The sequence below is a fragment of the Rhipicephalus sanguineus genome, unplaced genomic scaffold (genome assembly GCF_013339695.2).
Source record: "Rhipicephalus sanguineus isolate Rsan-2018 unplaced genomic scaffold, BIME_Rsan_1.4 Seq4069, whole genome shotgun sequence".
Taxonomy (NCBI): Eukaryota; Metazoa; Arthropoda; class Arachnida; order Ixodida; family Ixodidae; genus Rhipicephalus; species Rhipicephalus sanguineus.
Genome location: NW_023615186.1, coordinates 6,615 through 32,968, shown reverse-complemented (window position 1 = coordinate 32,968; position 26,354 = coordinate 6,615). Strand labels below are relative to the sequence as shown.

Sequence of the window (26,354 nt, the reverse complement as noted above, 5' to 3'; positions counted from 1 at the left end):
TGTCACTGCAGGGGGCATCGTTGCAGTCCCACAGAAAGTTAGAAAAGATGCAGCATTGCCTGGTACATTTCAGTCATGCTAGACCAGCACAAACATGGTTTTTGAGCACCTGCAGTGCCATAACTTCTTAATCGAGTTCCACTACGACCGATGAGGACATTGACTCCCACACCTGGCAAACGACCACTTTTGGCAATATTTTCGCAAGATTATTGCCGGATGCGTTGTAGTCACCAAGCTATAACTTTCCCAGCCCGCTTTAGTACGGTTGGCACAGTATGAGACCGCCATGGCCCATAGATAGGCGAATGCTTCCCATAAGTACCTCCAAAAGCGATTGTCTGAAAATGCCACCCATGCTTCATCTCCTCCTAAACTGCATTTAGCGGCACTTCTCAGCCAAGAGCTTGTTGACGGATATAACAGCACCAACAGTACTAAAATGCATGACAACTCACAAACACAAGAAATGCAAAGGCAAGATGATCAGCATCAGAACGTGGGAAGGAAGTGTGAAAGCACCTCAGATGATGATGAGCCCATGCCAATGTGGCTGTGGTGACAGCTCTAGGCAAGATACACAAATCTCAAAGGCCTTACTTTAGCTAACTACGTGCACCAATTTTTGAAGTACGTCATAGGTGCCATTTTTAAATTGCAAATACAGATATCGGAGGTCGTGCTTTCCTTCGTGTGAACCTGAAAATGTCATGGATGTTGCACGCTAAGTTCAGGGCACGATCATTATGCGGGACAGAAAAAAAAAAACTTAATTTTGGCAACAAAATTTAGTGGTGTAACCATTACACAATAGACCCTTTTCATAATTGTAAAGCTAGCTTTCCTGCAATGCAATCAATTGTTGGGGTTTAATGTCCCAAAGCTACAGTATGATTGTGAGGGACACTGTAGTGGGGTGGGGTGCTCTGGAAATTTTGACCACCTGGGTTTCTTAAACGTGCATCTAAATCTAAGCACACAAGCCTCAAGCATTTTCGCCTCCATCGAAAATGGAGCCGCTGTGGCTGGGATTCGATCCCGCGACCTTCGGGTTTTTGTGATGCCGTTTGCCTACCTAATGGTGGCTGGTCACTTCTGCAAACAGCATGTTCAACCGCAGTTTGCTTGCACTATGACGCAGAAAATGTAGATTCAGCTCTCTTGATATCAACACGCGTAACAGACAAGCCCAGCATGTGTAATACCCGTGTCACACGGGCGTTTCGAAGGCCATTGAACCGATGGTCCATTGACTCAACGGGCATGCACGCGCTCCCACATGGGCAGTTTCGAAGGCTATTGAGTCAGTCAGTTCGAGTCGACGGAGCACTCCACAACTCCATTGAAATTTCGATGGCCATCGAGCGGCGGAAGCGGAAACAGTGTCACCGCGCCCTTTCGTTCCCAGTGTGCTCATACCCATGATTAGAAAAGGAAAAATTTAACGAGTGTGCATTAAAAGTAGTGTGCATGGGCGTTATAACTTATTTACTAAAGTATTTGTGCCATTTGGAATGTAGGAATTGCGCATGCTCGCGATAAAAGCAACAGCTCATCCTCGATGGCGTCGGCTTCCTCTTTCGCCGCTTCGATCCCAGCATCAAGCTGCATGATCACAGCCATGTAGAACACCATAGCGGCCTTGTCATCTGTTTCGCGGTCACTCATGACGGCGGAACAAGCACGTAATGAAACGAAATGAGTACACGCAACCGCAAAACCAGTCAAAACGGCAAAACTACGTGGCAAACCTGGAAAAGTGGCAGGACGGGTAAAGCGGTTGTAACGTAGCCACAGTTTCGCTGTTCAACAAACTTATAACCACCTCTGCTTATGACTAATAATGCGCTTATAATTATGTATAAACAATTTTTTTGATATTTTAGAACAAAACAACGCGCAAATGTGTGCTTTAAAGTGGATTTATTTTAGTTCACTTACGACGACATGAAAACGAAAATAAGATTAGCAGCGCCACAAAATGTTTGCGAGAAACACCTGAATCAGTCAACGGCCGTTGAAAACCGTCGTGTGGCAACGCGAGAACTCCATCGAGTTCGATGGAGTTGTAGCGTTTCGATGGCCATCGGCTCAATGGCCTTTCAAACATGCCCGTGTGTCACGGGTATAACTCTCGACTTGAAGTACAACAGGTGCCGCCATTAGTTGGGCAAATGTGTAGCTCAGGGAAGCACACTTGCGTATTATGAATAGGGTCTATTGCGATCATTATGCGACTAAACATGGTATCCAGTGTAAAGTATTAGCACAAGTTTAATATAAAGTCAATTTCCATACCCATTGGAAAAGTTGTGTGCATGATAATTGGGTAAATAGTAGAGCTGTGCGAATAGCAAAATTTTGGGTGCAAAGCGAATTTGAATATTGAAGTGTGAGTGTGAATCGAATCGAATATTTCTAGAATATTTTTCTAATACTTTGAAGCGAAATTGCAGAAAAAAAAGTTAGAGAGGATTCCTAAGCATATTCTTATGAGATAGCAACATGAAAGTGTTTCTTTTCGCAAGGTTGAGGAAGCACTGGCGGGGTGGTGTTTCATAGTTGTCTTATCAAGAATGATGCAATGTACAGGCCGAATTCTATTTATGTACATGATTTGGTGCAGCCAGAGTGTTGCCGACAGCACTTTACACGTGATAGGCAAAGATGCCATTTCCTCAGCCTCTCCTCCTCTTTCAACTTCTGTGGAAGCCCAACTGATGTGGCGGGCAAGGGTGTGTTCCCTTCAAGTCCGGAGTTCCAAATCTGCCTCGTAGACGTCGATATTAGGCTTGTGCGAATATTCGAGCTCTTCGAATATTCGAACGAATATTACAGTATTCAAATTCGCTTCGATTCGAATTTAAATTATTGGAAATTTCGTAGTATTCGAAATGAACGAATAGGTATATATTAGTGCGCATGTAACCCCCCTGTAAAGGTGGTTTCACTGCAGTGGAGGAGTGCTATGCCGTGAATGCATCTTTCCAGGAAGAATCTGCACTGCCGCGAAGCCGTCTTTCAAGGTTAAATGAACAGATTACCCTCACATCGATTCATCATTTTGTAAGTTTAAAAGCTTGTTATACCAGCTTATATGCTCCAAGTATAGTAAATTTTAAAACGTCACATATCTTACAGGTTATCACCTGCATTCTACCGAAAGCCAAATCCTGCTACTATTCAAGGTTGCTTCCACTTCCTTTGAACCAAAAAGAATGACATTTGCACATGCCTTGTTACAATTTTATAAAACATTGTGCCGGTTGGCTGGGTCATGACAAATACGGTCATTTTGCTTTATAATACGTGACATACACTATTCGAATTCGATTCGAAATTATTCGACCAAAATCACTATTCGCTTCGAATTCGCTTCGAACCTAAAATTTGCTATTCGCACAAGCCTAGTCGATATACAAGAACATCTGAAATTTTGGATGCTAAAAAGCTTCGGCTTCCTATTTTTCGGACTTCCTGCCCAAATTTTAGGTCCAAAACAGCATTAATTGTGCCCCCACCTCTGCCTCATCTTTCATCTCCATGTTGGAACTGGCGTTTTCTTGAGTTAATACATTTGCGACCGTAGCAGAGCTTGATAGGCAGCTTTGCCGCAATACCGGGGTGTGATGAGGTGAAGCATATTGAAACTCTAGGGGCCACTTTCAATTGGACGTCAATGATGATGACAAACTTTATTTATGTACAGGCAAAGCTCCTGTGGATTGCCCCGAAAGGGCCTTGCTGATGTTTGGGGCCCTTAGTCACGGGCTCCGCTGGCTCTTGCCATCCACTCTGCTCTCTCAACGAGCCTGATCTGGTCGTTGAGGGCTGGGCTGGACCGCAGTGCCTCCCATTGCTCACATGAGGTGTTCGAGGTTGTGTAGTGTGCACTCCCACGTAACGTGGTACAGGGTTGGTGTGACCCCGCACCATGGGCATTCATCCCTGTAAGACTGCGTCTTAGCAAAGTTCGACCGTAACGGAGCTTGAAAGGCAGCTTTGCCGCATTACCGGGTTGTGATGAGGTGAAGCATATTGAAAATATAGGGACCACTTCCAATCTGACGTTGACTGTCTCTTGGCAAAGTTCGACCGTAACGGAGCTTGAAAGGCAGCTTTGCCACAATACGAGAGTGTAATGAGGTGAAGCATATTGAAAATCTGAAGGGGTCATTTTCAATCGGACGTTCACTGTATTTGTTTTTGGGAAGTTCGAATAGTAAAATTTCAGTGTGAATCGAATCAAATAGCAAACATTATTAAAAAAATATTGGAAATTTTGAATTTTGCACACCCCTAGTAAATAGCAGTTACTCGTGAGCTGTCATTTCTGCACAGGGATATGCCATACACAGGCAAAAAAAAAAAAAAATTTTTTTTGTGGTGTGAGTTAGTTTTCTACAGATTAACTATACACTAGCATTGCCAAGACACGTGCTGGGGGTGCAGGACCTTGCAGCAATGAAACCTTTCATTTTTGTGAGGTTTCATGAGATGAGCAACGGATACACTCAGCTGTCTGTTGATCGCAGCAGTCTGCTACTGTGCCCACAACCTTTCTCGCCCATAGACACCAGCACGTCTGGTGCTTATCTGGTGAAATTTCGCAAAAGTGAATAAATGCATTGCCAAAAGTGATCACACACAGTATGCTATACCAGTTGTGTTGAGGTGTCTATTGGAGTCAGACATGTGCTTTGTGTGATGACCACTTAATGCATTATGTAGCTGGGATCGATCTCGGGATCTTAAGACCTAAGGTGTTTCCTTATAGAAATGTACAGGCACTGGCTACAACCTTTGATCAAAATTGATGTAGTTGAAAAATCAAAGTAGCCACAGTCAAATATGTGGAAGTCTGCTGTAGTACTACACTTGCCCAAAAGACGGGTATAGTAGTACATACCTGCCAAGTCTCCCGGATTACCCGGGAGACTCCCGGATTTTGAACATTTCTCCTGGTTGTACGGATCATAGGAAAATCTCCCGGAAATCCAGTTTGGCCCCGCATGTCCAGTGCATTGTGCGCCCCGTGTGTCACGGTGACGCGAGGTGGGACGTTTCGCGTACAGATGCGCTACACGCAATTTAAAAATTGATCCTAAATGTGTCATAGGTTATATCAGCCATTAATATTTCGTAGATGATGCGTTTGTGTACACAAAAATCTATCCCACAAGTTGTCTCGCCTTCAAAAATTTGTGTCACTTCAGCACTTAAAAGGGTAGCCGTTACCGATGTCTGAGATAGCGTGTTCACCAGCGCTTGCGACCGTCCCTGTCTCAACGGCGCCCCTTATGATCCCTTGGCCGACGAAATAACTGGTAAGCAAGCAACGACAGGCCTCACACGCGGAGCGATGTTATCGCATGTGCCCTTCACGCGACGGTGACGTCCGGGTCGTTTCATCTCTGCTTCAACCGCGTTCGTCTCTAGCGCTAGCGCGCATTTACTCGCACGTGAAACAGACGATGCGTAAGCGATGTTATCGGTTTGGACTCTGTACAGATCAGCGGCGACCGCAAAATCCCGCTGACAGTGTCCATATAATTGCTATCGCAGTACCCCCCCCCCCCCTCGGTGAGTACATCTCCCGGATTCCGTTTCTCCAAACTTGGCAGGTATAGTAGTACTACACTTGCACAAAAGACGGGTATAGGCCACCTGAATAAGCCTGTAACGTGATTCTGCACAGCTCCAAGGAAGGTAATAGATTGAGCGCAAATGGACGGGACAAAAGAAGACAAGACGACTAGACGAGCGCAAGAAAGGTAGATTAAATTACTTTTGAAAATTACACCCAAGCATTTAATTGGAGGAGGCATGAGTGAATCTATTCTCACCTTTTAAAAAAAAAAAATGAATCTAACGTGCATCTTCTTTCCGATAAAACGAGTCTGAAAATTGCCTGCCAGTAAGAATAGAGTATGAAACCAAAACCGAAACAACGTTTGCAACAGCAGAAGGGTCAGATACAGTGTCATCGACAGAGCACACTTTTTTGCAACCTACCATAGGTTTGTTACCTGCGTGTATGCGGCCTGTGTGCATCATCTCTATTCCCAATGAAGTGCAGTTGATGTGTCTTTCACAGTGAAAGCTCACGTCAAGGGAAGGTTATTTTGAACGCTGAAGATAGCTGCATCATGTCGTTATTGCGTGCTCGAGGCTTGTGACTGCGAGTAACGCAAACAAAGGGACATCAGCTGTATGCCAACCAGGAAAGATTCTTACGGGCTGAAAATTGGACAATATTCTGACCTCGAAGGCCAGCTTCCTGATAATCTCAGGCAACTTCGTGTAGATTGAGCATGTCTAGGGTAATATCCCTCTAATATGCACGTAATCGAGGCTTCTAATATGCATGTTATCGAAGGCGTATTGGAGAACTGATCACTGAAGGAAATGAACTGGCAGGAGAATAAAATTCCCATTTATGAAGGCAAATTTACTTGTCTCTCTTTCTCTTTTGCTAATTATTAACATAGGGGCATGTTAATTTATATTAAAAAGCTGGTATCATTACATTTAAGTGACTTTTTTTTATTTTGGACCCGTGAAATTTGGGTGTGTGTTAGATTCAAGTAAATACAGCATGTTTTTGTTTTCTTTTATTTATTTTCCTTTCCCGGATGGTACCAGAGAAGTGTTGTATGAAGCGGGGTCGGCACAAAATTGCATTGTATACTCAAAGTTTCTATGGGGGTTTGGCCGGGACCAAACTGTTCATCATAAAATGTAGGTCATCACATGAATGGGGGACATATAATCAATGTTCCACTGTACTCCTTCCGCTGCTTCCGAACTCTAATAAGAGTTTTTGCTTAAATTTCAGAGGATGATTACAAGGAGGAAGAAAAAGAGGAAACTGAGGACACAGCAGACTTTTTGGGCGAGCTGTTCCGGAAAGTGAAAAAGCAGGAAAATACACAAGAAGAGAAACGTTCTTGGGATGGTGTGGAGAGCACCCGCTGTACGTTCACAGAGACTGATGCCCTCATCAAGGATGAGGAGGTAATAGCATGTGTGAAATTGCAAAATTATTGCCCTGCATGACATTTTAGTATTTTTTGTGACGCGTTTCAAAAAGTGTATTACACTAAATGGAATTTGAAACTACCGTATTTATTCGAATATAGGTCGACCTTTTTTTCCCAAAAATGTTGCCCATAATCAGCTATCGACCTATATTCGTGACCAAAGAATCTCGACCTATATTCGCGATCAAAGCGACCAAAAGCACCGCACCTATGGCGTTCAACTGCCGCGCCTGCTGTTCTTCAAGCAGTTCCTGCTACATACGCACATTATATACCATAAAATCTGGTATAAAAACCGTACCCATTCGCCTTTTCCGACTAAGTAACTAAGAAAAAAAAGTTATTTGTGCAATAGCTGCACACCGCCTTTTCAAAGCCCCCGCGAAATGCAGCCGCTCCGCCATGTTTGCGCTGGAACCCGTGATTTCCCTAGGTAGGCCGTGAAGTCCCTAGCCCCCTAGCCGTGCTGCCTGCCGACGCGCAGCCGCACTGGCACTGGCCTAAGGCCTCACTCTTTGTTCGTTGTTTGATCTGACGTGACGGTTCGCATTTGCAAATGCGCGGTTGCGACGGTGTCACGTCGGTAGAGCTACACAGCTGACTTCAAGCGTCAAGTGATACTTTTTGCCGAGAATTCCAGCAATTGTGCCGCTCAGCGTGAGTTCGACGTAAAAGTTGATTAGGGGTTGGCGGAAGCAGCGGGACCAACTGTTCGCGTGCAATGGATAGCGTCGTGCTTTTCGCGGCCCAGCAACTGGCAGGCATGACGCTCTTGAAAAAGAACTGAGGCTCCGGGCGTCAAGGAGGCCCTGCAGAAGGCCAACAGACCTGGTCGTCATACCGCTAGGTATGACATCCCGGCTACATTAAGGACCGGGTGGCGAAGAGTTACAAAGAGTGGCTTGAAGGAGGATGCTGCAATGACACCGACGGGACGCCACGAGAAGGGCTTCCCTCAATGAAGTTGCGACGTGGGTGAAGGACGCGCGGAAAGACTTGCCAGCGGAAATTATCGTGACTGGCTTTAAAAAGTGCTGCATTTCCAACGCAATCGATGGCAGCGAAGTCGACGTCATTTGGGATGCCAAGGATGCCTGCGAAGAATCCGACAACCTTCCTTGCACATCTGACGAACATGACACTCCCAGCAGTGACTGGGGCGCTAAGTTAATTGTAAATAAAGGTGTGCTATGTTTCAATTTTCCTGTTTCTAAAAAAAAACATGGGTCAACCTATTTTCGAATATTTTTTTTTTATTTCTCGTAGAGCGCTATAAGTAGGGGTCGACCTATATTCGTGCCCGACCTATTTTCGAATAAATACGGTAAACATGTTCGACAGAAATCTGTCTGCGACCATTGGAAAAAAATCGGGAAACTTGCACACTAAATGCTGGCCTAATGCAGCAAGAAAATGTTTCATGATGCTGGCGTCTGTTACGACAGCCATTCTAATAGCGAAGTCGGCACGCTTTCATTCGGAGTCTTCTGCTCGCTGTTGCTAGGGGGTCATGTAACTTTGGAAAAAGGTCCATTAGCAACAGATTCTAGCAGCAAAAGTAGCTTTCTGCAAGACTGCAAATTATGAAATCAAGAGTAGCATTTTTGATAAGGCACCATCATGTTTGAATAAGACTCCTGTTGATGAAAAGTAGAACAACAAGGTAGTACCTAGATTTTACTGTATAAAGGACCATGACTATTTCCCCTTCTGCAAGGGTCTCCTATCAGAAAAGAGATTCATTGTTAGGTGTCAGACCCACTTGAGTGCCTTCCCAGTAGATGTTTTTCTTATCCAAATGCCTTTCAAATGTCCCCTTGTCAGGGGTCTTAGTCCACTGCAGATAGCTTTTTCTGTGCCTAGAGGCTTTGTTGGGTCAGTGTTCCTTGGCAAAATTTTTTTCAAATATTCACAAGGGCTGAATGTGTTTACTTCGGTGCACTTCATGCTAGATTATGGACCTGATAAAAGACTGTTTTGTGACCGGAAAATGGGGTGAAGAAGAGGATGCCCAGGCATTGTTGGAAAAAGATGGTGAGCACTGTTTTCATGCATAATTTTTTTGTAAGCATCCCATAGGCTTAATATAGGATGTTGTCAAAAAAACGGTGAGGTAGTACACTATCAAGAGTTCAAAGCAATGTTGTAGGTTGTCGAGTGTAGTGTAAGGCAAACTTTTATGAGGGTGGTATTACAGCTTCATTAACGCAACAGCGTTAAAGAACCCGTGTCGCAGAAGATCTGGTGTCAGTGGTGGTGGCATTGTCCATGAACGAAAAATTGCAATGTTGCAAAGAATAAAAATCAGAGTTCAAGCCAGTATTCGAGCATTTTGCATGGTAGTCAAGTGTTGTACCACATAGCCACGCCACTGCTGGAAACTGCTTAGGAAAAAGGCCCTTACAGTCGTCACGTTGTACGAGGAGTTTAAAGGGATACTGAACAAAAATTTGGAAAAGCTTCGAAAACACTTACATTCGACTCGGACGACACGACTGTTCCTATAAACAGCGTTTATTTCACATAATTTCAAGCAGTTGGCCGTATTTTTAGTGGATTGTGAGAGCACGGCGGCTGCACGCCAGTGCGCTTGTCGACGGCTGGACGTCGAATGCTCCAGCAAGAAGGGGGCAACCGGCACGCTCTCTCCTTCCCTGCCCTGCCACTTCCCTGTCTCCACCTCTCCTCTCAAGAACCGAGGGTGGCTGGTGTGTCGCTGAGCCTTGTCCCCTTTTCCCCACATGGGAGACAAAATAGCGCTTCTTCCTCAAAAACCACTACAACTACCGAGCGTGTCGCGAGTGCGCAAAGATGCAAGGTGCGAGTGACAATGGATCGACGAGCGGTGATTGCGACTCCGAGTTTGACAGGCCTCCAAAACCGGTGCGCCAAATACAACCATGTGCGTGTGACCCTTCTGCTTTGTCAAGCGACAGCAAAGACGACGAGCCAGACAAGCCGCCATCGCCCAACTTGGGTCGGCAGCCGGGACCAGCTATTTATACAGTGACTCACAGTCACTTTCCTCGAAGTGTTCGGAGCACAAAAAGTCACGCTTTGAAGGCACCCACGTTGGCTGCGATCGGCACGCAGCGTGAATCCATATCCTTCGAAGCTTCGGCTCTGTTGGAAAGGTATGACAGGGCTTGTCTCTCTCGACGCTGCTTTTCTCACACCCTAGCGCAGAACAGCATTGAGGCATTCTGCGTTGTGCCAGGTGTTTCACCGTTCACTTTACGTAGCAGCACACAACACGAACGGCAAATTCGTAGACGTGGGCGCAAGCTCCGCTTGAGAAAACAGATATACGGCCGAGAGCGCGGCAATGGCGTCGTTGGCTGCAGGTTGAGAACACGCATGGAGAACACCTTCCCGACCTTCCTACGTGAGAACACGTTTTGAGAGAGACGCACGCCAGCGGGTGGCGGCTTGCGATGTCGATTGATAAGCGATTTTGCAGCGAGCACGATTGTCGAATCAGTATCCGGCGGGTTTCGCGTCACTTCCTCTCTAGTTCGCGGCGCGGCCACTAGACGCGCCAATTTGCGAAAAATGCATTAAATTCATTATTTTCTGCTGGTCTCTGGCTGAAATAAAGGTTGTTTCAACAAATTTCAGCGCCCAATCTTTCAATTGGGCCATTTATCTCGGAGGCGAAAATTTTGTTCAGTATCTTTAAGGGGGGACACGGGTCTTAAAGCTCTCTTTAGTTGTTTTTGAACCAAATTTGATACAAGTTGGCATGCTTATTTACTTTCTTCTCCCGATTCTAAAGATGCAGTAATTTTTTTCCTCTAAGTTCATTATTTCATTATATAATTAAGAAAACAGTATTTTTTTGTTCTTACTGCAGAAGACAAGTAACCACCTCACAAAAATATGCAAATGATATGTGCATCAATAGCAGAAAGCACAAGGCTCACAACAAAGGAAGCACTTTTATAATTGCGTCATTATTTCTCTCTTTATAGTACATTAAACTCTATTGTTTTGAACATGGCCATGCAGTGGTCACACAAAAAGCAACTTTTAAAAACTTAAAACCAAAATAATTAAAATATGCTTGCTATGTTGTGTACTTCAAAACCTTATGGTGTTTTTCACTGGTCGATCCAGAGCAAAATTTCTTGCTCTGTGGTGGCAAATTCCTATTTCACTGGTCGATCTGGAGCGGGTTTGCGTGTTCCACTGGTCGTTTCAGAGAAACTTGCTCCGCCGCCAAGTTGCAGGTTCAGATGGAAATAGGATGAGCAGCATACCTCACTTACGTCATCCTGCCAGCAACCTTGGACACGGTTTTCAGCGGCGACCAATGTTACCATGGAAATGTACGGAAAGGAAGCAGGAATAGTTTCCGGAACCGGTTAACATGACGTGTGCATAAATAACTTTCAGTGTAATCTCACGCGGAGCATTCCCATGTCCCACTGGTAGATTTGGCTTGGTGCAAACCGAGTGCTCATTCCAGGATTTTGGCAGCCGCTCCTGATGTTCCAGTGGAAAATGCCATTTGCTTCATGCTGCAAAAATAATTGTTCTTCTCTCTGTGATAGCCACTGATACATTGCAGTAAATGTCTTGCTGAGTGTGCAAAATTAGTATTTTGAGAAAACTCAAGAAAACAAACAAATGTGACATTCCATTGTGAAGAGTCGCAAATGTGTGTGCACATGCACACTTGCAAAATATCACTTCGCTACAATTAGACACTCAAGGCAGTGGAATGTAAGCATGGCATCATTGACTATGTTGTTTTAGCATCATCACAACGAAAAAATGAGGTGCCCTATACGTTTTTAAATTGTTACAGCTGAAATATTAACCTAAGAGACAGGAAACTTAGCAGATAAGGAGAGTAATAGTAGATGCGGTTTCTGGAAATGGGCTATTTTCCAAAAATAGATTTTTTTGGTCTAAAGACCTATTAAAACTTAAAAGGCATCATTTTCGTTAAAGTTTGTACTTGAGAGCTGGGACACACGGTATAAGCCCACAGCCTGCTGTGCTGTCTGTATCTCTCTCTCTCTTTTCACTTTGCTCTTGTTCTTGTCACTTTTCTTACAGGTTTCACATTAATAACCAAAATAATCAAGATTTGTCTTCCCAACACAGCATTTACCACAGTCTCAGAATTGTTTGGGAACCTCATTAATACTCAACTCGAAAGTGGTCTCATTGCTTTGTTAGACTATATTGTTCCCTAACGGTGTTTTCTTGTCACCAAGACCTATAAACATGATGCATTGATGTTCTGTTAAAAACTTATTTGTGGCATTTATTTCTCTAGAGGAACTCTATGGTGACTTTGAAGATCTTGAAGCAAAAGAAAAGGAAGGCCAAGAACAAGTGGAGACTGCAACCATGGAGCAGAGTGGTGAGATATATATTCAGTGTACACATTTTGCTTAAGTGGGAGTTTGCCTATCATGTTCAGCCCGCCTTGCATGCCGCTACAATGAATTCTTCTGTGCTAGTAATATAAGGCAGCTTTTTATAGAATATTGTTAGTGGATCTCGCACATACAGGCTACACTCGGAGCAACCTGGCAGTTGCTCGCATTCCTTTTAGGTTTAACTAGTTGGTGCACCTTTACAAATTTTATTTTTGTTTTGAAGGGTGTAATTTCCACCTTAAAATCATTGTTATTGGTTTTACTCAGTAGAGCAAACACTTGCAGCCTGATAATTTCATAAGCTTTGTTTCTTTTTTAAATTGCTATATTATTGCACAAATTTGCTTCTACCTTAAATTTAGTGTTTTAGTAAGCTTACTAAGAATTTTCAAAAATTATCAGTTCAATAACTGGTCATGAACGTACAGGCCACCTGTGAATAAAAATAAACTTATATTCTGTCTTTTTCTAATAGAAAAGAAATGATAACGAAAGCTTGCGAACAGCTAGATGATATGCTGCTTTCACCTGAAAGCTGTAAATTTTTTAGGCTGTTGTAAATTGTTAGAAAGAAAGATACATGAGTGATATTCTACTAGTGGCATCAGCAAATTTATAGTATTAGATTTGAATGTGGCGCACGTGGAATAGAATTTGCTGTAAGTTGCAGTGCTAATGTTGTGTCAAACCTTGACACTTTGTATCTGAGTGGACAATAAAAAGTAAATTGTTACATTTTTTTCTTTCATACTGTACTATGCAGGAGAGGAGTCTAGTGGCAGAAGTAAGAAGCTTAGCAGGGAAGAGCGTGATGCGCAGTTAGAGGCCAAGCGACAGGAGCGAAAGCGAAAGCTCAAGGAAGCCTTTGACAGCGAATATGACCATGAAGATGAAAAGACCCACTTTGACGAGCTCAAGAAAGAATTCAGCGAGCAGGCACAGGTATGACGAGTCCAAGGGCTGCCCTAAGTCTTGGCCGTGGCTGCGGTTTTAGCCAGTGGAACTTTTTCTATTTTTTCCTAGTTGCTGTGTGGGTCTCAGAATTATAGCAAAATCTCAGTGGCACATATTTCGCAGGTCACATAAATACAGTCCACACACTTGCTTTGATCTGCCTATATTAATTCTTGTATTTGAAGATTTGGTTATACAGTGAAACCTCGGTGATACGAAGCTCACGGAACCACCAAAAATAATCGTATCATCCGAAATTCGTATCACCAGAAAGCATGGAAAATTAGCAAGAACACTAGCGTACATTTTCATTTGTTGTTTTTCAGGGCCGCTGCCATGTCAGGAAGAACCCTGAATGATTGTCAGTTAAGTTTTTAGATATCGTCAATCATACCAGTACTCGTAAATATACGGCCCGTAGGAGCGTATTTAATGAATGAACCAGGTGCGCTGTGACCCGCGACAGCAGTAGCCCCTTCCAAATTTTAGTATGCTTTTTTGCATGAGACCGGAGTACTACAGTGAAAGTAACGAAAGAAGTGCTTTGACGCGATGTATCAAGGCCACAAAATTGCAGAACAATGGTCCTGTGTTGTGATATTGTTATCGCGGAGGTGTTGGGTATGTTTTCTGGGAGATTTACGGCCGTGCCCGCACCATTGCGACCTCAACGGCCGTGCATGTTGACGTTGTGAGGACTGACTCCTTCGCCAAGACCGACTTCACCTTCTTTCAGTCCTTGTCCACCTTTCACAGGATTAGAATAACAGAGAGCTGAGCTAGTTGGTAAGTATTCATTCTAAAAAGACAGGGCGTGCAAACAAGGACACAAGAAAGAAGTCAGGACACCACAAACGCCGACTAACAACTGAAGAGATGCACAACGGCTGAAAAGGAAAGAAGGCACGAAAACTTATCTGCGCATGCCCATGCAACAGGCGAACCTATCAATCCGGCACGCGTGGCGGTCTACGTTGAAGATAACTGTTAAGGCATTTGATTTCATCTTTATGCAAGTTAATTGACGGTTGGCTCACGCATGCGCTACCACTATTCTCGATATGCCATGCTTCAATCATCAGGCGCGTTTCTTCATTTCTATGACGGTACAACACTGCACATTCATCGAATTTTGGCGTGCACTTGATCTCGACAACGTAAAGATAGATTAGAAGGTGAGCCTCCTGTTAGCGATCTCTTATGTTCCAACAATCTCTGGTTAATGCATCGGCCCGTTTGTCCTACGTAGAAGCGACCGCAGCTGAAAGGGACCTTATATACACCACACTCGTACGGCAATCAGTGAATTTGTTGGTGTGTTTTACGAAACAAATATCGGTCCGCTTCTTGTCTTTTACTCGCTCATTCTTCCTCTGCACAGCGGCACAAATCTTACCTAGCTTATTGGCACCCATGGAAACAACATTAACGCCGTATCTACTTCCTACTTTGTGAGACACGCAATGAATGTACGGTATACCTACGACACCTTTCTTCCTATCGTTTTCTGCGACCATGCTCGGACTTAACACAATAGACTTCTTTAAACGTTCAGCGACCCTGGCCACTGCATCACGAGGATACCCTACATCTAAAAGACGTGTAACCTGTGCGTTAAAGCTATCACTCATTTTGTGCTCACACGACTTGGTGAGGGCTGATTTAAGGCAAGACATGGCGATACCGTTTTTTACAACCTTCGAGTGCTTCGATGAAAAATTTAACAGCGGTTTCGAAGATCTAGGAGAATACTGCCAGCACACGTGGTTCTTCTGGAACGTTATATGTGCGTCTCTTCAGTTGTTAGTCGGCGTTTGTGGTGTCCTGACTTCTTTCTTGTGTCTTTGTTTGCACGCCCTGTCTTTTTAGAATTTCACAGGATGTCTGTTGCACGAGGCAGGTACGTGTAAACACAGTACAATGACAGTAGCCGGCGTCGACGCGTTAGAGAAAAAAAGCATGGCGCTAATGCCCTCTGTAATCTAAACGCGAATGCACACGGAGGCACATAAGAGCCTCAAAGATTCGCGCACACAATCTTGGAGACCGTGACGCGTCTCTGAAGGTTTAGTCTGACCGTAAGAAAAGTGTTTTTCTTACACCGTGATTCTGACGATTTGGTGGTGCGGCGCGCATGCCCATACTTGCGTTCCCGCGCTCGCGCCTCCTTGGCGCGTCTTCCACGACAACGCGGACAGCACCGCTTCGTACCTGGGCGGTAGCGTACGTTCGTATCAAACGTCGCTGGGTGAAAATCGGTTCGCAACAACCGTACTCCATTACATTGCCGGCCAATGGGCCTTGGCCGGGACCAACGAAAAATTCGTATCACCCCGAAATTCGTATGAGCTGTGATCGTATCAACGAGGTTTCACTGTAATAGCCTATCGGCTGTAGTGGACAAAAATTCGGCAAAGTTTATCTAGACTGGGGCCTTGAGGAACCCTAACAGCTGTTCCAGAGTGCTATTGATCTGCCCCGCCCCCTCTCTCCACCGATATGCTGTGACATATGCAAAGGATGGGGTGGTGGGGGCTCTTTACAACGCTTTTAAGTCTGCCTTACCATGTGCCATCGCTCCTGCATTTGCATGTTATTTCTCATCTTGAAGGCCATTGCTATTGACGAGGCACTCGCAATAGTACATAAATCAGACAAGCAATCTTTTTTTTTCCCGTTCCATAAAGCGCATTCTGATCGTATAGCTACCACTTTAGGCACCGTACATGGTAAGCAGTGTCTTCGTGCAATTGAAGTGTCGAGCATACAAAATCGTACATTCCAATTGCATGGTGGAATGGCCTTCAATATACTGTATTTACTTGCATAGTGATTGCATCCCTGGATTCTGCCAACTTTTTTTTTTTTTTACCCCATAAAATGATCGCACCTCAATTTGCCATTATGGTAACAGCAGTGACGACGCAGTGTGTTTGTCATTTTGCAAGGTGGCCACCACGCCGTGTGCTTTGGCCTTGTTTTGTGCAATTTCGGCATGACTGCAAGTATATACACATTTGACATTTGGGGAGATGGGTTTGCATGAGGCTTACCATAAGAGTGCAGTCAGGATGCGATACAAAACTGCACGACGTGTTCCATCTGTTTCAGTCCGACATGATCACTGGCTCAGAGTCTTGCGATAAGTGCCTCCCTTCAATCACGATATGATCAGATAAGTGGTATGATCAAAAGTTGCACTTTGCTCTTCGTAAGCGATTCTGGTTTTAAATTTACTGCTGTTTGCAATCACAAAGTTATTAAACATAAAAAGGGTGGACCACCAAAGTTTTCAAAGCACACCCTAAGGCAAGCACTCTCCCAGTAGCATCGGGGTTCAAATTGCCGTAGCAACAGCCAACCAGAGGTCTGCATTCATTGCAAATTTCATCAGACCGCCTTTTATATTTCTTTGTTTTGACCCATTTTACTACAAAGGCATTGTATGCAAGAAGGTTGAAAATGGAAAAAGGAAACTGATGTTGGTAAAGACAGTTCACAAGGCAAAGAGAAGAAACACTCACAAGTGGTGACTATGAGCTTTATGCTTTCAAACCATGCCTTTGAACCTAACTTGGGGCTTTTGAATCATATCAAGATGGCAGCTCTGGGTGGGTAGGAAATAGAGTTACTCTATCCAAATTTGTGTGGTGAAGCCATCCCTTGTTCAGGGGGCTGCATTCAAGGCTGGCCTCTCATCACATGTATTCATGGCTACCTTTGGAACGCTCATCTGCTCAAAATATTTTGCAAAAAAAGTTACGTTAATGCACGCTTAATTTATACAAACAGATTTTTTGCATTCAAATACGAAAGTTTGAAAGTGACACCAAGGTTCAGCACTGATTTGAATGCGTCTGAAAAGATGCTTCAGCGATGACAACTGTGCTAGCGGTGTTGGAACCTGAGCTGCCGCAACAACCACAACCACCCCCCTCCCACGCCCCCCGTTCTTTGGCAAATGGGAAACCCATGGGGGAAACCTGCACTTCGGTGTCGCCGCTAGAACGTTGCACCATGCACAGCTATGAAGCCACGACATATTGTAGCACTTCTTGTGCCACTGAATAGAAAACTGATTTTTGAACTGTGCATACGAAACTCAGAAAAGGCCAAACGTAATCGTACCAAGTGAAGCGGCGATAGACTCGTGAAACCACAGCTATTGAATAAAAGGCATGGCTGTACGAACAAAATAACGAGAACAGAAAACGCCGAGCTGCTCATAGCCGAGGAGAAGTCGTGCTTCACCGCTACAGACGGAGGCTGAACAATGACGTAGCAGAAGCACGTGATAAACCCACAGATGTGTCCTTGGCTAGTCGCTTGGAATGCTCCTGCGTGACAAGCCATGGCTGCGACTGGCGCTCACTGACACTCCTAAGTTTCAATCCACATATATACCATATAAAGTGGACGGGGAGATGACCGCCGCCGTAGCTCAGTGGTAGAGCATCGGACGCATTATTCGAAGGTCGCAGGTTCGGTCCCTGCCGGCGGCAGGTTATCTTTTCGTCCACTTTACTTTCTTCACATTTATATTCTAATTACTACAAATAACACCCCCTATACTTTCCTTGGCATTGCTGTCTGTTAGTTCTCATTAATATTGTGTCTAACAAAGAAAAAACGAGCCCTTAAGAGTAAACTTCTTTCCTTCATTCATAGCGAGGGTCTCGTTCTGGCAGACATGATGCCTTTAGGTAGTATGCGAGGGATTATTGGTCAGCTGCCTGCTCGTAAATAGATCACGTGCTACGTGACGCCAAAAAGGCAGAAAAAAGAGTGTTCCACACTCGCCGCCATGGCTGCGACTGGCGCTCACTGACACTCCTAAGTTTCAATCCACATATATACCATATAAAGTGGACGGGGAGATGACCGCCGCCGTAGCTCAGTGGTAGAGCATCGGACGCGTTATTCGAAGGTCGCAGGTTCGGTCCCTGCCGGCGGCAGGTTATCTTTTCGTCCACTTTACTTTCTTCACATTTATATTCTAATTACTACAAATAACACCCCCTATACTTTCCTTGGCATTGCTGATGTTAGTTCTCATTAATATTGTGTCTAACAAAGAAAAAACGAGCCCTTAAGAGTAAACTTCTTTCCTTCAGGCCAAGAAACTAGCAATAGACAAGTTGGCTTCCCTGCGGTAATTTGGAGTTGTGCGTGACAGCGCTTGGCGAATGGCGATGGAATGGCATGTGGTAAACAAAATCGCAACTCTTGCTCCTAAAGGAACCATATACAGTAACTTTCGCAGGAAAGACACCTCCATAAACTTCAGTGCAGAGTCTGGGTAAATTTTTTCAGAAGAGAAATGCAATCATTATGCAAGTAAATGCAGTAGTGGTCACAAGGCTAAGTCTAAATGCTCGTGTAGTCTGCAGCCGGCATGAAAACACACCTTCTGCTCACGTCGAAGCACTCATTGCATGCTTTGATTACAATACCGATGTGGTGCAGGGGCAAACCAGCATGTACAGAAACTGCACCATGGGAACAGCAGCGTGCCATGAGCCACAGCTAACGCGCGAGCGGTGTGTTTGTTTTAAAATGCCATTTAAACAGCACATAACGTCATCTGTCACCAACAAGAGTACTCAGGCACATTAATTTTATAAAAGCTCTCTGCGTGTGTGAGCAGCACAAGTCCACAAATTTACAAATTACAAGGTTAATATTACAAAAACGTGCCTTTAACATTGCTGCGTGGGTCTCTTGCTGCTCACCGACTCCCAATGTGCAGATGCAGCGTGCAGGGTCTTCATTAAATAAAAAATGCAATGCGAATTTCCTTCTCTACATCAGTAAATTCTATGTTAAACTGTTAATGCTCTGAGGGTAAATTTCTTTGCCATTTGCAACTCCACAGAGTCTATTCTTTGACTGCAGATTTGAAATCTTCAGAGCAACCCATTTTAAAAATGTTTTACTTGAATTTTTTGTGAGTGACCATAAAGTGACATAGAAATATTTTCATGGGTATAGGTGCACTGTTTATTCATAAATAGTGCAAGGAAAAGTGAAAAACAAGTTATATTTATAATAAAAAAGAGTGTGCATTGGAACAAGTATGTTTCACAGGCTCAGAAAAATGTGGAAATCAGAGTAAATTCACCTTTCTCCCAGTGATAAGTGTTGCATCACACATGCTTCTGAGAAGTTCCTTCTCAGTGGGATACAATGTTTGAACCGGTTAGCGATTCCTTGTCTCACCAGCGCACATCCGATTAATCAGACTTTTCCATTTGGGCAGTTGTCTGAATCGAAGGAATCGCCACTTGATTCACTCGCTGCAGAAAAACCAATGAGCATGCCCATGGTGTATTAAATAAGCTGAGATAAATGGGTAATAAATCACTTAATATCAAGTGGTTGCCCTTTGAGAGACTACAAGCCCGATGTCATACATTTTTGCGAGCACAACAAGCATAAATTGCCTGTGAGACAAAATCGAGCTCACTGTCAGATACCCGCATGAATGTGCAAGCGAAAGTTGATGCGCCGCCCCAGGTCAATGTTAGAATCGAAAGTGAAGGTCAGCAGTGTAAGAAAAAAAGTTTCGTGCATCCGCACAGGGTGATGCCATTCGCTGGGCCACACAAAAAAAGTTAAAACATTAGTGCATTTTTCAAACATACAGACAGCGGTGTAAATATACGACACTGGCTGTTTACGAATTGTTTGTGGTGCTGTATATTTATGCCATTGGCCCTCGGATGTTTAATGGGGGTAAAATGGGATCAGGTCGCATTCATTCTGGCCACTTGCGGAGCCCTAAGCCGCCCTTCGCAGAACCCTTAAGGTTCCACAAGGCGCATCTCTTCTAGCGAGCACAGCTGAGTGCAGAGGCTGCATGAGTTGAGATAACTGGTAGATTTCAGCTTCAGAAAAGCCTGCCATCACTGCTCGTTGCACATGACAGGAGCGCAAGTGGCCTGTATATTCAATCTTAAGTATAATAGGTAAAGCCCCGCATCGTGTACGCACAAAGTGAGTCCTATTTACCAAAAAAGAATGACATTATGCTAGGTGGTGTTGCATGGTCTGAAGTGAATGACAGCACCTTCTAGGTGCTTCTTAGGCACATGCACGTTTCACAAAAAGGGTTCCTTGTGTCAGCATGGCTTCTGTATCCCTAAGCAAAAGGGAAATGATGTACTTAGAACATGCATCTTAGGTGTATCTTGTGATTAAAGAAGTTTATAATCCTGATTGAAAAGATGCTTTCGCCATCTTTGTTTAGATTTGGTTGTGTGGTCTATTGCATGCTGGGTAGGCTGTTCCTGTTTCTGTGTATTGCCTTGGGGCAGTAAAGAAAATCGTTAGTTGGTGCTCCTGTTGTCGTTCTTGCTTTGTCCATGTCTTATGCACTATCATTCACTTCAGGCTATACTTATCAGTTGAATGAGCATGCACAATCCACCGCCAGAAGGAAAAGGGAATGTGCTTTGGCCACCCTGCTATATTAGTAACAGCAGCTTTGTTGTGCTCCTTTCTTTGTTCATGAACAAAGTTAGTATATAACAATCCAATTTTCATGGATTGTTAGAAGTCAGTTTGACTGTATATTTCAGTGGCAGTATCTTCGCATTCACATTAGTTTTATACTAGTACAAGTGAGCTACCTAAGCCCACTAACAAGCTGTCTGATGAACTACATAACCAACATTTCACCTGGCTTGCATTGTAGCTGAACCAGAAAGAATTTGAAGACCTTGAGGATGAGCGAAGGGTCCAGTTTGAGGGCTTCCGTGCGGGCCTATACCTTCGTGTGGAGCTGCTGCGGATGCCGTGTGAACTGGTGGAGCACTTTAATGCCTCGTACCCCATGATCCTCGGTGGCCTGAGTGTTGGAGAGGGCCGTACAGGCTACTGCCAGGTACTGCGTTCCTTTCTACTTTGGTCTCTTTCCCTCTGCCCATTTAGATATTGAAGAGTTCTTTTTTTTTTTTCATTTTTTTTTTCTAGCATTATGATCTGTTAAGTCATTATGGTATTGTGAACTTTAATATGTACATTCATGGACAAATGAAACACAAACAAGAAACTACAAAGTAGGATAGCTTTTGTATCTCAGGTCACTAATTACCATAAAAACCCATGTATAATACAAGGTGTAATTTGTGGATAGTAAAAACAAAAAAATGATTTATTTGCATTACAGTTCGCATTCAGCCACCATCCATTTCACTGGCACTGTCTTCTGGAAGTCCCTTGTCGGAGATCCCTTCCCACAGAAAGTCATCTTCAGCACCCTCAAGTGCATATGAAGCGCTGCATTTCTTATAAGACCAACTGACAAGCTCCTCGAGGACGCTGGCCCAAGTGTTTGTGATCCAGTTATACTGCACTGATAGAGAGACCCGTTTTAACAGACCATTATCTGTTACTTCCACGTCTCGCAACCTCATCCACTCGAAGTAGCAGCGCTTGATCCATTCTTTAAAAAGCTTGTTAATGCAAACATCAGCAGTTGTAACTGTGATGTCATCCCTCCAAAAGGAACAATGAGTTTGGTGTGTGATTCATCAAAAAGCGTCAAACACAAGTAGTGATGGTATTGCCCATATTCGACGTTGATCTCCATTCAGTTCGATGAACGTGCATGGTCAAAACCCATCACATGCACATCACATAAACAATAGCGCTTCGGTTGAAAATCGCATGAAAGAGATGTCATAACTTGAGTTATGGTGCTCTTGTTGATGGTGACCGCATTTTATATCTCCTGACACCGCACACTCATTTCCAAAAATTGAGCAAGCTCTGGTATGGCATCCCAAATTTCGGTAGCCACTCTGCATTGGTTCAACAGAAGTGTTGTATGTCAGCTTTCGTATAGAACACCCACATCATTTTATGCAGTTGGTAGCGGTGGGGCAGATAACTGCACGCAACTAAGTTTGTGCACTTAAAAACATGCTGCAGCAGTGCACTCACTGAAAAAATTTTAGTTGCAGTAAAAGTGCCGTTGCAGTAAAAGTGCCTGTTGGCTCCGAATGCTCTTGCTGGGTATTTATCCTTTTCTTCCGTGACTTTAGGGTAGCTTCTTTTAACTTCAGAATCATGGAAAGCGAGCTCAGTGATAACTCTTTTACAAGAAGTGACATCCATTTTATCGCTGATCTAGATCGCTTGCAAGATTAGAGACAGATCATTGCATTTATTACGGTAGGCTCTCAAGGATTCAAACTCGAGGGGACCCCAGGATTTTGTTTGAATTATCAGAAGGTCTCATAAATATGACTCGGGGCAGCATATCAACTTGTGTTGTAATGAAACATTTACATTTGCATACCTGCCAACCTGGGGACCTTGAAATTCAAGAGATTCCTGAAGTGCGACACCACAGAAGAAAACTGGTGCACGTAATTATTTGTTTCTCAGGCTGCAGCAATATCATAGACAGCTGTGAATGATTTCCATTAAGGTTTTAACAGCGGAGCTGTTTAAGCTTGAGGTTGTGTCACGTAGCGTTCACAAAAACTATATGGCAACTCGCGTTGCCTAGCACCTGGCATAGCTGCGCCTAGTGTGTGCAACGCAATAAGTCGGCTGGCACGCGCTCTCTTCGCCCTCTTCTTCATCTGAGGATTGACTATGAATAGACAATTTGCTCTTGGCGACGTACACCCATCGGCAAAATAAGTCTGGACGTGCGAGCGACGACCGCAATCAGATAAAACTGCATCGCCGCACCATCTGACGTGGAAAGTGCGTGTGCGCGTCCTTTCAATCTCACAGCCATATCTTTTTACTCGCTTGCAGCGGACCAGCGATTACATGTAGCGTTTTGCGCTAGGCGTCGCTTTCTTTCTTCAATCCATGACACGCTCAATTCGACGAGGACACGGTGAAGTGTACGCGGCTCGCTATGCCCTGATTAAAGAGATAGCATATCTTGTCTCAGTGGCAAACCGGTGCCACACACATTACTTCTCTTCTCTGCATGTTCATTTTAGTTGAATCGTACCATGTGATACTGAAACACGAACGAGGGCACCGAAAATGAAAAGGCGTTGAGTCGAAATAATGCTTCAGTTTATTAACATAATATAACAAGAGGCAGGCAGATCACTTTGCACATGCAACAAAATAGGCAAATGGAGTAGGAAAAAAAAGAAAAAAATGCTTGCTGTAATCGGCGAGGTCATGGGTTGGCCTTGAACAAAAAAGGAAAGCAACTGAGGGCGAGCGAAAAATAGCAACGGCGATACTTATCACCTATGCTGTATTGAGTTGTCATTAAAAACAGTGAAACCGTTGCATCACGTGGTCACACTCAGACACTGATCGGCAAGTTTTCGGACAGGATACCAAACGATGCATATCTTCGGAACTATTTGCTGTGATCACGCTTCAGAGCTTGCGATATACTCTATAGAGAGCGTGTAAATCACAACGTGTTCCGCGTGGCTGCAGAACTTTATAAAAACACCTGGCAGCAGTGATGAACTCAAAAAAGCTGAGTGAGAACTCAAAAGAACATAGCGTATTCATCAATAAGTAGAAGTTCCCTGCTTCTCTGTACTCTAAGTGTGAGCTCTTCGAGCCACAATAAAACGAGCAGGATGCTTGAGCTTCGCCTCCACGAGTAGAACACAATAACCTGATCAGCCTAGTTAGCATCACCTTCTCCATAATTAGCCTCAACGTGCCGTGGGGAAAAGAAAGCCTGTGCGCGTAACATTGAACACATTTTCGCCACGCAGAACGCGTCAATTTTTCGTGCACTACCAACGACGCTTGCATAGACACCAACACCGGAATTTCTACGAAAGGAGCTTTTAACACCAGCGCGTTAAACGAAAAGTTCGGCTGCTCTGTGTTGTCTGTGGAGCGAGCCGCGTACACTTCACCGCCACCATGCCCCCGTCGAACTGAACGCATCACGGATTGAAGAAAGAAAGCGACGCCTAGCGCAAAACGCTACATGTAATCACCTGGTCCGCTGCAAGCGAGTTAAAGGATATGGCTGCAAAATTGAAAGAACGCGCATGCGCACTCTCCACTTGAGATGGCGCAGCGATGCAGTTTTATCCGATTTCGGTCGTCGTTCGCACGTCCCGACTTATTTTGCCGACGGGTGTACATTCGAGAAATGAGGATAGTTATAGTACATTTTCCGGCATCGTCTAGTAATTTGGTGGATAATAAGGCCTGTGACCAGCACACCCATTGAGGTTGGCACGATGGATGTGCAATGTAGGTGTTTCTTCAATGCATGTACCTTCTGAACAAAAACGAAATATAAGCACAGAACAGATAAACGGAAGAGAAAGGAGAGAAACAGACAGGAACGGAGAGAGAGAGAGATATAAAGAAAGGGAAGAAAGAAAAAGACAGAAAGAAAGAGATAGAAAGAAACAAAAGAAAAACAGAAATAAAACGAAAGAGAGAACGAAAGAAAGAGAAGAAAAAAAAAAGGAAGGCCATCCAGCTCCGCTGTTCCTTCAGGCCTGGCAACACTAGTGCGAAGTTGCCTGAATTTTTTAAGTGTTAGCGATCATTCTGCTACTTGTTATATGGAGCATGCACACGTGTCTAATAATGGGACAAAATGTCCTTTGACAGCTGGTAGCCCCTTCCCAATCTTAGTGCGCTTTTCCACAAGACACCTGTGTACTGCGGCAAAAGTGACTTACGCACCCTGAGCATGATCGTCTGTGTTGGTGGTTTGGCTAGTTTGGCCACTTTGTAGGGTTTTATTTTAGGCTGTTAATGATATAAGAGCTTTGCTTTCTTCTTTGGGCTGTCTCAGTTTGCATTTCAGCAACAGCCTGCCAGGATGGAAACTTGTATAAAATGCAAGAAATGCAAGTAAGAAGAAAACCGAGCAGAAAACAAGAGTTTACTGCAAGGCATGCGATGTTACGCTATTCTTTACATCGAGGAACTGCTTTGCCGCATGGCACACCCAATTGTTGTGCTTACAGTCAGATTTTTGTTGGGGAAGTCCCATTTAATGGAAATGTTTCAATTTTTCAGAGATGGTGCCTATTAGATAGTGGTACATTTTGTATATCTTATCATTTCTGTTACATTTTTTCTTACTAGATAGAAGTTTGTGTTTACAAACTGTTCAGTTTTATCCCGCAATCTTGAATCTGGCAATTTATATTGCTCGCATAACATACATCTCGTTAATGAAACTTGTATGTGTCAAAAATTCATTCATTCTGCTTTTCGTTTATGTATTGCATAAAATATTAGGCACACTAGTTCCTTCAGCAAAAAAGCTCTAGCGTAACTTCCAAACAACACCTATTTTCCCCACGGTAGGAAAAGAGGTAAATGAAATGACTGCTTCTAACATGATTGGTTTCATACTTGAATCCTGCACTCCTGTTCATCTCTCATTAAAGGGAACTCTTGTTAAACGGAACATACTTTCCTGGACCCTTCAGGTTCCATTTAATGAGAGTCTACTCTGTAATAAAATTGTGAATAAACAAGGTTCATTATATTAATGTTAAAATACTTGCTGTTCTACTGCCATGAAATTATAAAAATGAAATGCTTCATTGTATTGAGAATTTCCTTCTATTGAAGTTAGTTATATCAAGGTTTAACTGATAACATTTTTTAGGTTCGCATGAAGAAGCATCGTTGGTACAAGCGGATCCTCAAGAGCAGTGACCCACTCATTCTCTCACTTGGGTGGCGACGTTTCCAGACCATGCCAGTGTTTTCTACACAGGACCACAATGGTCGTAACCGCTTTCTAAAGTACACACCAAAGCATCTTCACTGCAATGCTACCTTTTGGGGTGAGTTTTTACACTATAGGCTTTCTGGTTCTTTTACGCTGCACTCTGTGAAAAAGTGTAATTTTAAAGGGGTACTGACACTGATTTTCGAAGCTGAGTTTACTCTGTCATACAAATCTCCTGTATACAGAGGCCACTCTGAGCAAGTGTGGAGCTCAGTAAATGCTGATAAGATATAGTTTAGAAGA

The 26,354-nt window shown here is 43.9% G+C and overlaps 1 protein-coding gene and 1 non-coding gene across 2 annotated transcripts; both read left to right on the top strand.

Moving 5' to 3' along the window:
* Positions 1–6,838: 6,838 nt before the first annotated feature.
* On the top strand, positions 6,839–26,166 carry LOC119377215 (ribosome biogenesis protein BMS1 homolog; the record flags this gene model as incomplete). Its single annotated transcript, XM_037646788.2, has 6 exons — positions 6,839–7,017; positions 8,996–9,077; positions 12,331–12,417; positions 13,200–13,378; positions 21,087–21,275; positions 25,986–26,166. Coding segments are annotated over 6 exons (897 nt in total), but the record flags the coding sequence as incomplete, so codon positions are not given.
* On the top strand, positions 17,821–17,892 carry Trnam-cau (transfer RNA methionine (anticodon CAU)). Its single transcript has one exon. It is a non-coding gene; the product is annotated as a tRNA-Met (tRNA).
* Positions 26,167–26,354: the final 188 nt, after the last annotated feature.